The 16,995-nt window shown below is 42.5% G+C and overlaps 1 protein-coding gene across 1 annotated transcript in view; it reads left to right on the top strand.

Moving 5' to 3' along the window:
- Nucleotides 1-7,031: 7,031 nt before the first annotated feature.
- LOC143769712 (alpha-2-macroglobulin-like protein 1) overlaps nt 7,032-16,995 on the top strand; it is a 50,411-nt gene continuing 40,447 nt past the window's right edge. Inside the window, exons 1-8 of the mRNA XM_077258499.1 lie at nt 7,032-7,227; nt 8,265-8,448; nt 12,500-12,662; nt 12,882-12,934; nt 13,264-13,284; nt 14,946-15,111; nt 16,252-16,336; nt 16,479-16,578. Of these exons, the coding sequence (XP_077114614.1) occupies nt 7,148-7,227; nt 8,265-8,448; nt 12,500-12,662; nt 12,882-12,934; nt 13,264-13,284; nt 14,946-15,111; nt 16,252-16,336; nt 16,479-16,578 (852 nt within the window). The 5' untranslated portion in view covers nt 7,032-7,147. The remainder of the gene's footprint in view (nt 7,228-8,264; nt 8,449-12,499; nt 12,663-12,881; nt 12,935-13,263; nt 13,285-14,945; nt 15,112-16,251; nt 16,337-16,478; nt 16,579-16,995) is intronic.

The following is a 16,995-nucleotide window of genomic DNA, read 5'->3' on the forward strand; positions in this document are numbered from 1 at the left end:
TGCACAGTATTCTAAGTGTGATCGCACTAGTGACTTGTATAGAGGTAAAATTATGTTCTCCTCATGAGCATCTATGCCTCTTTTAATACATCCCATTATTTTATTTGCCTTTGTAGCAGCTGCCTGACACTGGCCACTGAATATGAGTTTGTCATCCACCCATATACCCAGGTCTTTTTCATTGACGGTTTTGCCCAGAGTTTTAGAATTAAGCACATAGTTATACATCTTATTACTTTTACCCAAGTGCATGACCTTACATTTATCCCCATTAAAGCTCATTTGCCATTTATCAGCCCAAGCTTCTAGTTTACATAAATCATCCTGTAATATAAAATTGTCCTCCCCTGTATTGATTACCCTGCAGAGTTTAGTGTCATCTGCAAATATTGAAATTCTACTCTGAATGCCCCCTACAAGGTCATTAATAAATATGTTAAAAAGATTTGGTTAGCACACCACTACCCTGCCTATACTACTATTTAACCCAGTTTCACACATCTGCCACTAGGTCTCCCAACCTGAGTTAACTGCTTAATAGGCACATGTGAAGCAGTTAGCTAAGGTCAGAATACCTAGCAGTCTAGCCCGGTCTTTCGATGCTAGAACGATCCTTGGTTCAAGGATATGTGAAACCAGCTTAAACGATATTCCACCATATGCTCTGACTTTGGCTTTCAAAAGGAATCTTGCAGCAACATCATACTTTTTAACAACACTGACAGGTCCCACAATCCTAATGAATTATGTTATTGCCAAGACAGATTTGCCGGGTAGCCTTCCCACAGCTTTTTCTCCTCTCCCTCACTATTAAGCCTCATTCAGATGTCCATTTTTCTCATGTGCAAGAAAAGCAGACCAATTATTCTGATCAGACTTTGTCATTAGTTTTTCTCAAACATGGAGAGAAAAAAAAGTTTCTCCTCCTGCTCCGCTCTGAAAGTCCATGAAAATCATAGGTTATCCTAGTGTAAAGTGCTGAAGAGCGGTAGTCATGACCCAGCTTCTGTCCAGTTTCGCTCTGGCAGTTTACAGACAAGGGATGTCCCCAAGCCCACTGATTCTCTCAGTCTCAGAGATTTCTCATCCACCACTGCAGGGGATCGGCAATAACCTTACATTTATGTGCGTTCCTTAGGCTCTGGACAAGACAGGAGCGACAGCTTCGGATCTCAGTAATGCCTCCTATTGCCTGGAACAAGCGACACATGCTGCACCCAGGAACCCCCAGCACCAGAACTTGGCCTCCACTATGCACTTCACTAACTCTCTCTGAAGTCACTCTATCAGGAAGTGCCCCTTTTGATTAACACTAGTTCCCACCCACTGGGCTAGTTCTAGCATTACCTATTTCCTTATCTCATATGCTGTTACAAAATCACTTATTGTAATAGCCGTACTTATGCTGTCCTATACTATGCATTACTCACATTATGCATTAACAGTTCACATGCTATAAATTACCTTAATATATTACATAAGATGCATATCACTTTTACATATAAAAGTGCACCACAATATTCACATGATGCATCTGTTGTCTTCAGGGGCAGGAACAGGTAAGACAGTCAACATCCCTACATTCCTCCCCTCTTTAAACATGGTCGCCCTCAACCATTCTGGAACCTGGAAGACAACAGGCAGCATATAACATTCACATAAAACACCTAAAACCATTAGTCTCCTGTCTTATGGGGTATAGAGTGTCCATTGTCGGTCCTTAGGTCCACACATTAAAAGTTGCTTGACAGTCCATGGCATAGTCCAGCTCCATCGTGGGTCCGCATGGCCCTTGTATTACCAGGTTGGAGACCCCGACACAGCATATCCAAGTTCCTTGTACTCACAGGCCCGATTGCCAACATAGCAAAAGCTCCAGCAGTCCAGGAGCATACTGTCATGACCTGGCTTGAATCTTCGGATCCTCCATTTCCTCTCCTTCCTTTTTGTGAACATAAATTCCTTCAAGTTACACAGTCCACATTGGCAGAAAGGGTTTGAGACCGTTTCAGTCCTTTAATACAGCAGGGAGGTATGCAACTGTACATAAAAACAACTGGAAGGGAGGGGACATAACCTTTTGCACATCCTGGCCAACATCCAGGGATTCCTGGTTAATTCTGGGCCTCTTGCCATCTGAAGCGTGGAACAGTTCCTTTTAGCAGTTACTTTCCAGTGTAACAGGTACAACTGAATCTCTATGGTCACCTTTTCCTCACAGCCGCCATTTTGGATTCCGCAGTTGTCTTACACCAAGGTCTCACTCTCTCAAGCCTGCCCTACAGGTGGTTGAGTGAGGGCCCTAAAAAAGAATTAGAGTGACCAAAGCGATGGCCACTTGAGTCAGGGCCGGATTTCTGGTACTAGTGGTGGAGGACATGCTGCAGGATGTAGATTCCCTGCTGTTCTTTTGAGTTCGCTTGATGGTGCTGGAAAGTGTGGGACTGGGAGGCATTGTAGTCCTGGTTGTGGACTCTACCGGTCTCAGCTTAGCGGCCAACTGGGGGTTCACTCTTTCTGACCGCATTGCTCGGGGATCTCCCTCTTTTGGAGGGATCATGGTCACCGCGACTGAGTATCACCCTCACGTTCCATCCTCAACATGTAGGTCCCATGCTGCAAGGACTCGGTGTTCACATACACCTTGTTCCCAGTGACCGCCTCCTAAATGAATCCGTAGTCTTTCACAGAATCGTAGTGCTGCACGGCCCCCTGTGTCGTCTGGTGGCTAACTTCGTCGCCTCCGATGCACCCCTTTCCGTCTTCCCTTAGATGACCTGTGACACTCATCGGCCCTTCTCGAGGTCTGAGGTTTCCTCCACGTACATCCGTGGAAGAGGAGTGAGAGTTGTCTTCAGTACCAGTTCCTCATTAGGGGGTGGAGGTGTATTTATGGCCGTCGCCACCACCAGGACCTTCAGCTGTGCTGTTTGGCCACAGGGCTTTGGCCATACTGACACAACCGCTTCTTCCTGGAGGTCAGGCTTGGTGAGGCTTGGGATCAAGGACTAGCCAGGAAGCTTCAGCATTGAGGTCAGGTTCCAGATGGTGAAGTTTCACAGAAACCTCGACCAGATACAGCAGAGTCCACAGTCGTCCTTGTCGTATCTTCTGCTTCCGCTCAAGCATATTCTGCTTTAAGTGCTGCATTATAAAATCTCTCCATAATGACTTATCTGTCTCTACTACCTCTCATCAATAAAATCATGCAGCTACAGAGACAGAAACTAAATCTCCGAGCACATCCAAATACTCGGAAACTACCCGAGCGTGCTCAGGGGAAACCCGATTAACGAGTATACTCGCTCATCACTAATTAACAGTTGACAAACTGTACATTACTATAATATAGTAAGACTCACATCACTTTTACATATAAAACCACACAACATTATTCACATGACTCGTCTGTTGTCTTCAGGGGCTGGAACAAGGTAAGACAATCCACATCCCTACACGAGTGCGGTCCATTTTTCTCACAGACTCATGCATTGACCTGCATGGTAGATTTTGAACAGACCTTTCCAACAAAATCAGACATGTCTCCGATATTTGACTTTGAACATGTAAATGGCCCCATAAACAATCACAGGTATGAGTGATATCTGTGAAAAACAGAAGACTGAATGAGCCCTTAAATTGATATTAAAACAAGCAGCATCTATTTCATGTATCTACATGAAGTTTTCTTGCTTTTATTTATTTTTCAGTTTATATGATGTTGGGAAAAAAAATCTATTTTCTTTTCTATAATAGATCTTATAATAACATATTTAACATGATTTAAGAAAAATATAAATATCCAATAACCTCTTAACACTCTATGCTGCAAATTCACATCATGGAAATTGTAAAATGCAGTTTACGGCATTTTAGCTTCTAAGTGCCAGTTATATTATACAGCCGTTGACTTATATGAACCCAGTCATTTTAAAGAAGCTCTCCCATCGAAATTTTTATCCTCTTAATATATTATGGTCATCATACTATACAGCACTGTGTATTTTCAATTGCTCATGTTGCCTTTCTACCCAGCTAATTCTTCTCTTTTCCATTAGGTCTATGACATCACGTGATTAAAAATAACTAGCTGAATCCTTCTAAGCTCTATGTTGAAACAGGAGGTCAATTTTCCCTGCACGAGTTATCACTGCAAAAGTCCCTGGCAGGGAGAAGGAAGGAAGGAGCAGCTGGGTCAGAAGGTGGAGAGGGGAATGATAAAAGCTGGGACAGGAGACTTCCTGTTTCTACATAGAGCAAAGAAAAGAGAAGAATTAACTGTGTAGAAAGGCAAAGTGAGATATTGTAAGAACACAGTGCTATATAATATGATGACTGCAATATATTAAGAGGATAAAAATTTTGATGGAAGTGCTTCATTAATCCCTTAGATGCACAAGCAACAACAGCATCTAGGTGATTTGACAAAGGTGGATGGCTCTCTGTAACCAAAAAGGCAATACTTAACACCAATGTTACTATATAATGAGGTAATGTTTCACTGTCAACACAAGCAGGTATTTAACAGCCTGATAGCAAATAATATAATATATACTGCATTTTTCAGACTATAAGATGCACTGGACTATAAGACGCACCTAGGATTTAAAGGTGGAAATTAGAAAAAAAATTGAAGCAAAAAATGTGGTGAATTCTGTACTTAATATTCCCTACCCTGGTATATATGGCCCTCTCAGCCCTATCCTGGTATACATGGTCTCCTCATCCCTATACTGGTGTGCATGGCCCCCCTCATCCTCATCCTGGTGTGCATGGCCCCCTCTTTCCTATCCTGGCAAGCATGGCCCTTTCATCCCCATCCTGGTGTGCATGGGCCACCTCATCCTTATCTGGTTATGCATGGCTCCTCTCATCCCCATCCTGGTGTGTATTGCCCCCTCATCCCTATCTTATTATGCATGGCCTCCTAATCCCCATCCGGGTATGGATGCCCCACTCATCCCTAGCCTGGTAGGCATGTCTCCCTTATCCCTAGCCTGGTAGACATGGATCCCTCATCCCTATCCTGGTAGAAATGGTCCTCCTCATCTCTATCCTGGTATGCAGGGCCCATATCTCTGTCCTGTATGCATGGCCCCAACCTTATCCTGGTATGATTGGCCCCCATCTCCATCCTGGTATGCAGGGCCCCCATCTCTATCCTGGTATGATTGGCCCCATCCCCGTCCTGGTTTGCATGGCTCCATCCTTATCCTGGTATGATTGGCCCCATCCCCGCCCTGGTATACATGGCCCGATCCTTATTCTGGTATGATTGGCCCCCATCTCAGTCCCGGTATGCATGGCTCTATCCTTATCCTGGTATGATTGGCCCCATCCCCATCCTGGTATACATGGCCCTATACTTATTATGGTATGATTGGCCCCCATCCCCATGCTGGCATGTATGCCCCCTCATCTCTAGCCTGGTAGGCATGTCTCGCTTATCCCTAGCCTGGTAGACATGGCCCCCTCATCCCTATCCTGGTAGAAATGATCTTCCTCATCCCTATCCTGGTATGCAGGGCCCATATCTCTGTCCTGGCATGCATGGCCCCATCCTTATCCTGGTATGATTGGCCCCATCACCATCCTGGTATGCAGGGCCCCATCTCTATCCTGGTGTGCAGCGCCTCATCCTTATCTTGGTATGCAGGGCCCCATCCTTATCCTGGTATGATTGGCCCCATCCTTGTCCTGGTATGCATGGCCCCATCATTATCTTGGTATGATTGCCCCATCCCCGTCCTGGCATGCATGGCTCCATCCTTATCCTGGTATGATTGGCCCCATCCCCATCCTGGTTTGCATGTCTCAATCCTTATCCTGGTATGATTGGCACCCATCCCTGTCCTGGTATGCATGGCTCCATCCTTATCCTGGTATGATTGGCCCCCATCCCCATCCCGGGATGTATGCCCCCTCATCCCTAGCCTGGTAGGCATGTCTCCCTTATCCCTAGCCTGGTAGACATGGCCCCCTCATCCCTATCCTGGAAGAAATGGTCCCCCTCATCCCTATCCTGGTATGCAGGGCCCATATCTCTGTCCTGGTATGCATGACCCCATCCTTATCATGGTATTATTGACCCCCTTCCCTGTCCTGGTATGCATGGCCTCATCCTTATCCTGGTATGTAGGGCCAATCATACCAGGATAAGGATGGGGACATGCATACCAGGACGGGGATGGGGCCAATGATACCAGGTTAAGGATGTGGCCATGTATACCAGGATGCTATTAAAGAGAAATTAATATTCACAGCCCTCCACGCCCATGGCCGTGGAAAGCAGTAAATATTAATTTCTCTTTAGCAGCGGGCACAGGAGTTAGCCACAGCCGCCGACTCCTGCCTCCTGTGACCCGCTGCTCAACTACCTCCCCACCACAGCCAGAGCAGGTACATCCGGACTATAAGACACACACCCCCCCCTTTTCTTCCACATTTTTGGGGAAAAATGTGCATCTTATGGTCCGAAAAATATGGTAATATATGTAATTAGCATTTTTAGATGCTCCACTTTTTGGCTGCACGGTGTTCACATGATATTGTTTTGGGGGACAAAGGGCTCAGAGTGGATGTGTGGTACCACTGAGGAGGTAATTATACGTTTTTTTCTTATTTTATGCATCTCACTGGGCGGGCAAACCTTTAAAGCTAAATGCCAGGGGTCTCAATAGTCGTCAACATACCTGTATAACAAAAAAGGGAATGTCTAAAGAAAACTATTCCTTTAGAAGAAATTCATGACAGTGTGTATAAAATAAATAATCTATGATTACTTTGTTATTGCCATTGTATCCATTAATGGTCAAGAGCCAGACATTGATTCTGGTCCACCATTGTTACTAATGTGGGTTAATTGGTTATAGTTCCATTGTGCTATGGCATCATACAATGTGTCGCTGTCCTGGCTGCCATGTAAAAGTGTCCTCAGGGGATTTTGGAATGGCTTGAGGAAAGAGGGAAGTATGTTTGTGAATAATTTTAGTTTCCTCCTAACAGAGTATAAAGATCAGGGTGAGCAGACAGCGAGCAGATTCCTGAGGCTAAGAGGCGACTACCAGCACTACCAGCACTACTATCACACCGCACAAGAAGGAGCTGAGCACATAGCGGTCAGAGCGGAGGATCTACTGGGATAGGAATGGAGGATCCCATCATCATGAGTAGACTAATGATGATTATCCTGGCTCTTCCTCTGGTATCGGGACAGAGCAGTAATCTGTAAGTTATTTCTGTATTTGTTCCATATATTATTGGGTTATGTGACATTTTTAGAATGTGATATTGTGGTCTCTCTCTTGTGTGGTATTACATTAATTTGCTCATCCATCATAATGTTTTGCATATCTTTTTCCAAATGCTAATCTAAATTAATGTTGTACTTATGTAAAGGGAATCTCTAACCAAGTGTTTGCTGCCCCATCTGAGAACCGCATCATGTAGGGGAAGAGACCCTAATTCCAGGGATGTATCACTTATTGAGCTGCTTGCTGCATTTTGATTAAATCCCTGTTTTATCTGCTGCAGATCTAGCAGTTCTCTGAATGCTGAGCCCTGTATAACCCCGCCCACACCACAGATTGGCAGCTTACTGTGTACACTGTGCATAGGCAGAAAGCTGCCAAACAGTGATGGGGAGTAAGGTGATACAGAGCTCAATAATATGGAGGAATACATGACAGCAGGTTTACTAATCCTCTAGTGATGATCTCCTGCTGATATTTTATCTGCCAGAAACCAGAACACATATACAATATGTTAATGGAAGCTAAAATGTTGGAACATGCATCCATATTTTTGTATCAAGAATCTTATTTGTGGCAAAAAAAACCTCTATAATACAAAAAAAACACTAATTAAAAGTACTCTAAAATACTTAGCGATGTAAGTGCTATAGGTAGCTGTGTGACATATGGAGACATTCTAAATATTACATTGTATATGAAATTAAACCTCAATATTCCACATAAAAGAACGGGAAAAATAAAAGATGAAGATAAAAAGGTAAAATGAAATGTTGTTAATGCTTGTTATATTATTATTACTGTTATTTTTATTCAATATTTAATATTCTTATTACATTGGTCTATTACTACTATTAAATATTATTATATATACATATATATATTTCCTTCTGAAAATTCTGAATGTGTGATGTGAACTATAATAATAGCAAAATAAAAAATCAGAAACTGTTATAAATGTTATTAAAAGATTTTGTGGTACAGTCCCTAATTCTAGATCTTATCTTCTACCAGGAAATACTTGGTGGCAGCACCAGCCGTTATGCCCTATCCCTCCAATCAGACCGTATGTGTCTACGTCTTGTCACCTGACTCTGATGCCGCACTCGACATATCCTTAAGGGCAACGTCCGCCTCTCCTGTTTTCGATGCCCTGATCAGTAAAGGAGATGGGCAGCTGCACTGTAACACCTTCCAGGTAATACATAATACCAGGGTTCGCTCATACTAGCATGTAAAAATCAGTCTCATTGTCATTGGGCTACCTCATTGAATAACATTGGTCCGATTTTTTTTTCTTGCATTGCACACATTCAATTCATTCCTTAGTGTGAGCGAATCCTTAGGCTTTATCACTAATGAGTATATAGAATCTAAATTGTACAGGCTCGGACTGGCCCACAGGGTAACAGGGGAATCCCCCGGTGGGCCCCCAACCCCACTGTATGGGCAGTACTTGGCATAATTCACTTGATTCACTCTGTACAGAAAAAAAACAACATCTCATCATTCATTAACCAAACTACCCAGTTTATTATTATATAGAGATATAGGTAAATTTGTGAACGAGGGTAGTGTAATATTTGCATGCAGGTGAAAAGTGGGCCCCCCAAAGTCAACGTTATTGGTGGGCCCTTGTCACCCCCGTCCGACACTGAAAATTTATATACCTCAGTTATTATGACCTGTAACACAATACCAAGTTTCTGGTACTAAGCTTTATAGAGCTGTATATATACCTATTAGAGATGAGTGAATGTTTTGAGATTTCAATTTATCAATTTTGTAAAATATTTCCAGGAAATTAATATCACCATGAATTGAAACTACTCCAAATCTTCCAATTGCCCTGGAAAGACGTTTTTAACACTCTGAGGTCTCCTAGACTTTAGGTCTCCTAGACTTTGAGGTCTCATAGGACTCTATCCAACCTCTTTTAAGCTCTGTAATACAAGCTCAGCCTTATTAATTCCCAAGTGACCTCATCATACTGAATAAGGCTATGTGTAAACAGATGATAACCGTTCTTAACTGCTGATTTGTCACACACACTATCTGTAATGTTTATTCAGTATTTTAAGGCTTTTTCTGTCAATCTCCATGGCCAAACTGCGAGCTGTGATTTCCCCCAAACCATCCAGATTCACAGTAAAATGGTTGCTGCATTCCCTGCCTCAGCTTTTGTATTGGCTATGATGGTCCATCCTGGTTGGCTGTGCAATACCATTTTAGCCTATGCACTTGAAGCAAATCACGTGTTTAAATTCCTCAACCTTGGCAAATTCCTAAAGATCTGATACCAATTTGATTTGTTCATCTCTAATACCTTATTAGCATAAATATAGCTATAGGAATAAATCAGAAATCAGCTATATAATGTATATATTTAGAGCCCATACACCTCAATCCCAAATTATGGTAAAAGTGAAATCCCAAACCCTGTTTGCATAGGCACACCCACAAAAAAAACATTATAATTCCGCCCTTTACACAAATCTTCATAAATTATGGGTAGCCAACTTGTATGCAATTTTTCCATCCCCCAGTTTTTAGATCTATTCTCACTAGGGTTGAGCGAAACGGGTCGGCAATTTTCAGAAGTCGCCGACTTTTGGCAAAGTCGGGTTTCATGACACCCGACCCGACCCCTGTGTGGGGTCGGCCATGAAGTCGGCGATCTTCTGAATCTGGAATCGGAATTCCGATACCGATTCCCGATATGTTTAAAATATCGGGAATTGGTATCGGAATTCAGATTTAAGTGTAAAATAAAGAATTAAAATAAAAAATATCGCTATACTTACCCTCTGACGGGCCCTGGTACTAACCGGGAACCTTCCTTCCTTAGAATCAGCCTTCCAGGACCTTGCGGTGACGTCGCGGTGACGTCGTGGCTTGTGATTGGTCGCGCGGCCGCCCATGTGACCGCTGCGCGACCAATCACAAGCCGCGACGTCACCGTGACGTCACCGTAGGTCCTGGAAGGGCTGATTCTTAGGAAGGAAGGCTGCCGGAACGAAGCCGAGGGTGAGTATATTCCTATTAGGTATATACTCACCCTCGGACACGCCCTGCTTCTTTCCGGCAGCCTTCCTTCCTAAGAATCAGCCCTTCCAGGACCTTCGGTGATGTCGCGGTGACGTCGCGGCTAGTGATTGGTCGCGCGGCCGCCCATGTGACCGCTCGCGCGACCAATCACAAGCCGCGACGTCACCGTGACGTCACCGTAGGTCCTGGAAGGGCTGATTCTTAGGAAGGAAGGCTGCCGGAATGAAGCCGAGGGTGAGTATATTCCTATTAGGTATATACTCACCCTCGGACACGCCCTGCTTCTTTCCGGCAGCCTTCCTTCCTAAGAATCAGCCCTTCCAGGACCTTCGGTGATGTCACGGTGACGTCGCGGCTTGTGATTGGTCACGCAGCGGTCACATGGGCGGCCGCGCGACCAATCACAAGCCGCGACGTCACCGCGACGTCACCGCAAGGTCCTGGAAGGCTGATTCTAAGGAAGGAAGGTTCCCGGTTAGTACCAGGGCCCGTCAGAGGGTAAGTATAGCGATATTTTTTATTTTAATTCTTTATTTTACACTTAAATATGGATCCCAGGGCCTGAAGGAGAGTTTCCGCTCCTTCAGACCCTGGGAACCATTGGAAACCCAATGCACTGCATTGGGTTTTGAGTTTCGGCCGACCCCGACTTTTTTATAGGATCGGCCGATTTCACTCGACCCGACTTTTGAAAAAGTCGGGTTTCGTGAAACCCGACCCGATCTTATAAAAGTAAAGGTCGCTCAACCCTAATTCTCACTAATAGTAGGTTCTCTTTCCAGCAAAACATGAGACAAATATACTTTAGCAAGTTACATGTCTGTCTTGTCATTGGGAAAAGGAGATTTTTTTTCAAACAGTAAATTACAAATTGTCAAAAGTATTATGTAAAATATTTTTATGTTAAAAATATTCTTGATGATATAAAACGTTTGCAAGCTGCTCTTCAGTACTTTTATTGGACACTATACCACTAGACTTCCCCACCAAGAGCTGGGAGAGACAAAAAGATTTTTTTCTCCGCTGAAATAGGACCTGTTACTAGGTGATAAGTGGATAATTTATGCTCTTATTTTAGTCCTCCTGTCTCCCAAATATGCTATATTTTTTTATTTGATATATGGTACCAGAATTGTGGGCCTTTTTATTTAGTGATCATTTTTATGGTATTTCCTAGGGGGCGTGGCTCGCAGGATCCTCTGGGGCGTGTCTTTAGGCTGCCATGCATAACTATCCTGTGATCACCACCCATCGGATAAAGACCATGATATTCAGTACTAAATAAAAAGCTTCATATCTCTGGAACCGTATGGTGAATCTAAAAAAAAACTGCCGCATACTCAGAAGAGCAGCTGGAAAAAAATAAGAGAAAAAACTGTCCACTTTTGACTTGGTGACAGGTCCGCTTTAAAGGGGTTGTCCATTACTTGACCAACCTCTCCTAATTTCTCATGTTTGACCCTCTTCAAATAAAAAAGCCTATGCTCTCCTCCCATGTCGGGGCCATTCCAGCGGTGTCAGCACTTGTGTTCCTGCGGCTCTCGTGAGGTTGTTATGACACCCTGCACCCATCACTACTGGCGTCACTGCTCCCGCCTTCAGACGTAAAAGTTTTAAAGAGGACGTGAGAGATGCGGCTGGCCGTTCACTTCCTGTTAATTACTTTTACGCCCGAAGGTGATGCCAGCGCTAATTGGGCGAAGGGCTCATGTGTCATAACAACCTTATGTGATCCCCGAGAAGGTGAGTCCCGAATCCGCTGGACTGTGCCGCCACGGGACGTGAGTATAAGCTTTTTTTATTTCAACTGGGCCAAACATGATTAATTAGAAGAGATTGTCCAAGTAGTGGACAACTCCTTTAAATTCGAGTATCTTAGTCACTACATCCATGAAGCCGACACTGGCACCAATTGAGGCAATATTGCAGCCTTCGTCATCATGTAAAGAAAATTGCACACGGAGACATTATTAAAAAGTTAGTTATATTTCAAAAAAGGTATAATTATAATTTTTTGCTTGGTAAAAAAAAAAAGTGATATATTTTCTTCGAAGTTTCAACTATCTATCAATGTTTTGAACTATTCCTCCTTATAATGTTCCAGAAGCCATTTATCAGCGTCACATGTCTCAGTAAAATAGTCTTCACCATAAAAAATATATTTTTTATACATATAAAATGAAGATTCCTTTCCTTCTTAGGTTCCAGCACCCACAAATGGTATAGAGGAGGTAGCCACTATTGCTATCAGCATAACAAGCGATGTCCTAAATCAGGTGGAGGAAAAGTCTGTTCTAATCAGATCCATGAGAAATGGAATGTTCCTCCAGACAGACAGAGCCATTTACCAACCTGGAGAGAAAGGCAAGAGCCATTCATAAGATGAAAATCAAGATGAAAAAAAAAAACAGCGCCTCCATTGCCCATGGGCTGTGTCTGGTATTGCAGTGTATTCACATGAACTCGACTTAGCTGCAATACCGCACACAACCTGCTAACAAAAATGGAGCTGCTCCTGTTAGAAAATATCCATGTTTATCTTATATCACACAATCCCATTAAAACGTTTGTTTTCCTCTACAGTGATCATAAAAGGGGTGGATTTTACCGAGAACCTTATTGCCAGAAATGAACCGGTAAGGATTGATCTCTTATTAACAAGCCAATAAAATAAATAAAATGTCCAAAAATGTTGACTTTACACCTGTTGAAAAAAAAAAAACCTCTCCATAAATGTTGGTAGCCATAGGCTGCAAAATAAAATAGCATACCTGCAGAATTTTATCTGTCACCATGGAGAAACATAGATCTGCATAGGAGCTGTATACACAAACCAGTGGAAGCTTTTTAATCAAGATTATTTGCAGACTTGTTTTATGTTCTTATTGTACATGACTGAAAATGTGAACAGAGGCTTTAATCATTCTTACCGACCAATAACTATGGCTTGTTTTCTGTTTTACAGTTTACATTGGTTAACATTGCGGTAAGTGATTATATACTAATACAGACCATTTCTAATCCATAGTCAGGGATCAATTACTTGCTAATTTACATTTATGTACCAGAACCCCACCAAGAGGTATGGCTTAGTCAGGGGGAAGCATGAATCAGATGATAGGTTCCCTTAATCAAGATTTGTATCCTACTTGCCAGTTGTCTAACAGCCAGACACAGGATTGGTGGTTCTGCACCTATTGCCGAGCAAGATACTTAATCCATGCCTGACCCTGGCGATAAGCCCTGTACATGGAAGGACAGGATAGGCACAAGTCAATCCCCACTAACACTGAAGACAGATGGGATACACAAACAAGGGGGAACACTTAGCTAGAGTAGACACTGAGAGAAACACAGATGTCCTCCAGCAACACCAAGGAGAAAGATTGCATACTGCAATAGCTCCAAGCCGCAACAGGAAACTCGAAATAGAAATTATCACCCGCAAATCCCAACAGCAAGTTTGGAATTATAAACACCCAGATCCAGGTGTGACCATTAGAGGGGGTGAGGTGGCTACTGGGTTCTAGCGTCAGAAGGACCAGGCAGAAGTCTGCAAATCAAACTGCTGAGACCTTCTGCAGACAGATGCAGTGCAACGGTCTGCAGCCTCTGAAACATCCGTGACAGAAATGCTCCATGATTAGTACTGTTACCCTGGAGCTTCAGGCTATGTGCACACGTCAGGATTTCTAGCAGAAATTTTCCTGACAAAAACCGGACATTTCTGCCAGAAATCCGCATGCGTTTTTTTTTTTCGCGTGTTTACCGCGATTTTGATGCGTTTTTGACTCGTTTTTTGTGCGTTTTTTTCATGTGTTTTTTCCCAAATGCATAGAATTGCGGGAAAAACACGGAAAAACCGCTAAATTAATGAACATGCTGCTTTTTTAACCGCGATGCGTTTTTTTCCCCATGTGTACAAAACATGCAGAATGCATTCTAAATGATAGGATGCATAATGTATGCGTTTTTAATGAGTTTTTATAGCGTTTTTATCGCGAAAAAACACGAAAAAAACGCGAAAAAACCTGAACGTGTGCACATACCCTCAGGGTTGTGTTTGAATGTTTGTGTGGGCCAAGGGCAGCTTCTGCGTGAAATGTACATGTTATGCCAGTATTTGCGTGGGTTGGTGGCCTCCATCAAAACCTCCAAAACATACAGAGAGATGAATTAGGAATTTAGATTGTGAAATGCTTGGATTAATGTGAGTGATGACAACCTAGATGGTTGGGGCAAGGGTATAGCTATGAAGGATATAAGAAGCAGTCATACCTTGGACTCAGGGGCGGACATATCATTGGTGCAACCTGTTAAGCCACTCTGGGACCTCAGAGGTAAGGAGGCCCATTTCCACCTCCAAAGCAGGTAGAATTTTTCATTTTGATGAGCTGATGGACTACAAAGGGCCCATATCCTATTTGTTCACAGGGCCCCATTTCTGTCTCTGTCCGCCAGTGCTGGGACACCACTATTAGAAATCGTATGATATTCTTAGAAATGTAGGAATGCAACAGCGTAGCTTCAAGCCATGACTAATATCTTCGAAAATATAAATATATATATAAGATGCTCAGGAGCGAAAAGTGTAATACAAAGCGCTATGATGTCTGTTATCATTTATTATTTCATTCTTGCCTCTAGGATGACCAGGGTAGCAATATAAAACAATGGCATAATGTTCAACTGAATAGCGGCATATTGGAATTGTCCCATTATCTGTCTCCTGATATACGTACGGGCGATTATATCATCACAGCTACTAAAGATGGCTCTAGTGCGGAAGTCACCGTCACTGTAGACAAGATTGGTAAGGTCAACATGATTTCAAGTAATGAGCACCAAAATGATTAAATATAAGCAATAAAAAGGTTGTTCATTTTGGCCGTTTTTTTTTTTTTGTTTTGTCAGCAAGGTCTTAAACATAGCCTTAACAATGCTATCTGACCCCTGGAACCTCCCATGATCAATTGTAGCATATAAAAAACCCAGCGTCAAGTAATGAATTACCCCACAGTGCCCCCACAGGAGAAATGAAGCATTGCAAGATCCCTACTCAGATAAACTAAAATGCATGGACTAATGGACAGAAACCAAGTTTAAACTTTAAAAAAAAAGTAATATACAGTCATGATAACATTTAATACGTTGTGTGACTGCAATATGATACAATAATAACATGAACTATCCAAGCAATAAAGTCAATAAATATACAGATATTTTTCAAGTTGAACTGAAGTGTGAATACATTTCTTTTGGCCCACCCTGTACATACAGTATACATATATGGTGGTCCCAAAAAATGTATACACACTTCATATTGTAAAATAACTGTATAAAAGCTTTGTTCCTAGATTTATAGAGATAACAGCTGCTAATCATGTCAATCACATTAGGTGCTCAACGTTGTCACCACTAACATCCAGACCTTTCTGATTTCGGCAGGCTTCTGCGCAAACAATTTTAGTGTCAGTGTCCACAGTGATTGCTCTGCATGATATTTCATTATCTTTCCGTAGTGCAGCAGCATTGCTGTTTTTTTTACTGTATACAACAACATACTTTAGGGTTCCTAGATAGAAATTGAGGGGTAAGTCAGAGGAAAGAGGTGCAAGTTTCACAGCAATCTTTGTCCTATCCAATGTTCTGGCAGAATAGCATCAAAAAAGGCTCTGTCATCTCGGTCGTAATGTGGTGGGGCATTGTCTTGCTGGAAGCAAAATTGCTCTTCTTTTATTTTACTCTTCTGACGGCCATGGGGGATCTAGCAATCATGCGACAACAGGCATCTTTAGAAACAATATAATGCATCATATTGATCTTTAAAAAGGACATAGTGAAGTGTGTGTATATATTTTGGGCTACTATATATATATATATATATATATATATATATATATATATAAATATTTATACTGTATATATTTTTTTCCTCTGTTTTTTTACACAGTTTTACCAAAGTTTGAAGTCACCTTAGACGCACCAGATACTGTAACCATTCTTCAGGGCAACTTTCCTATTAACATATGCAGCAAGTAAGTATAGTCTGATGGTAGCACTATGTTCTCCTGACTTTGGGGATTAGATGTGCCCTTTACAATATTCCAAATAGTTTACTTGTGTAACGTCAATATCATACAAAAAAGTTCAGAACTGTATGTCTCTATGTCTTTCCAGATATACATATGGTAAACCAGTGAGAGGTCGCACAACTGGAAAGATTTGTCGCATTGCCACATGGACTTCAGATGACATCTGTCAGCCAATTGATGGAGAGGTAAGAGTCATGTCACTAAATTCATGCTGCCCATACCAGTCTGAATGACTGCTGCCGGGTATGTTTTACTCTGAAACGCTCCAACGTTTCAGAGAAAAAATAATATGAAGAGCCCATCGAGAAAGAGGAGACTGGTCTGGTGCCCCCCCCCCCTTTGGCCGGCTTCTAGCCACACCTCCACTAGGTGATTTACAAGTCCCCCCATGTGCACATGTAGGTAGAGACCTGTCAATCAACTAGTGTGGTGTGGAGCCTCCTAAATAATATGGTGCATCTGACTATTCCACACCCCCTCATCCAGACTCATGAAAGATGCCGGTCTTGTTGAATCAGGGCCTTAGTGTGATATGGAATATGTGAACATTGAATATATTAATTTTTAATCTCATTACAGCTGTATAGACAATTAGCAGAAAT

This window comes from Ranitomeya variabilis, chromosome 4 (genome assembly GCF_051348905.1).
Source record: "Ranitomeya variabilis isolate aRanVar5 chromosome 4, aRanVar5.hap1, whole genome shotgun sequence".
Lineage (NCBI taxonomy): Eukaryota > Metazoa > Chordata > Amphibia > Anura > Dendrobatidae > Ranitomeya > Ranitomeya variabilis.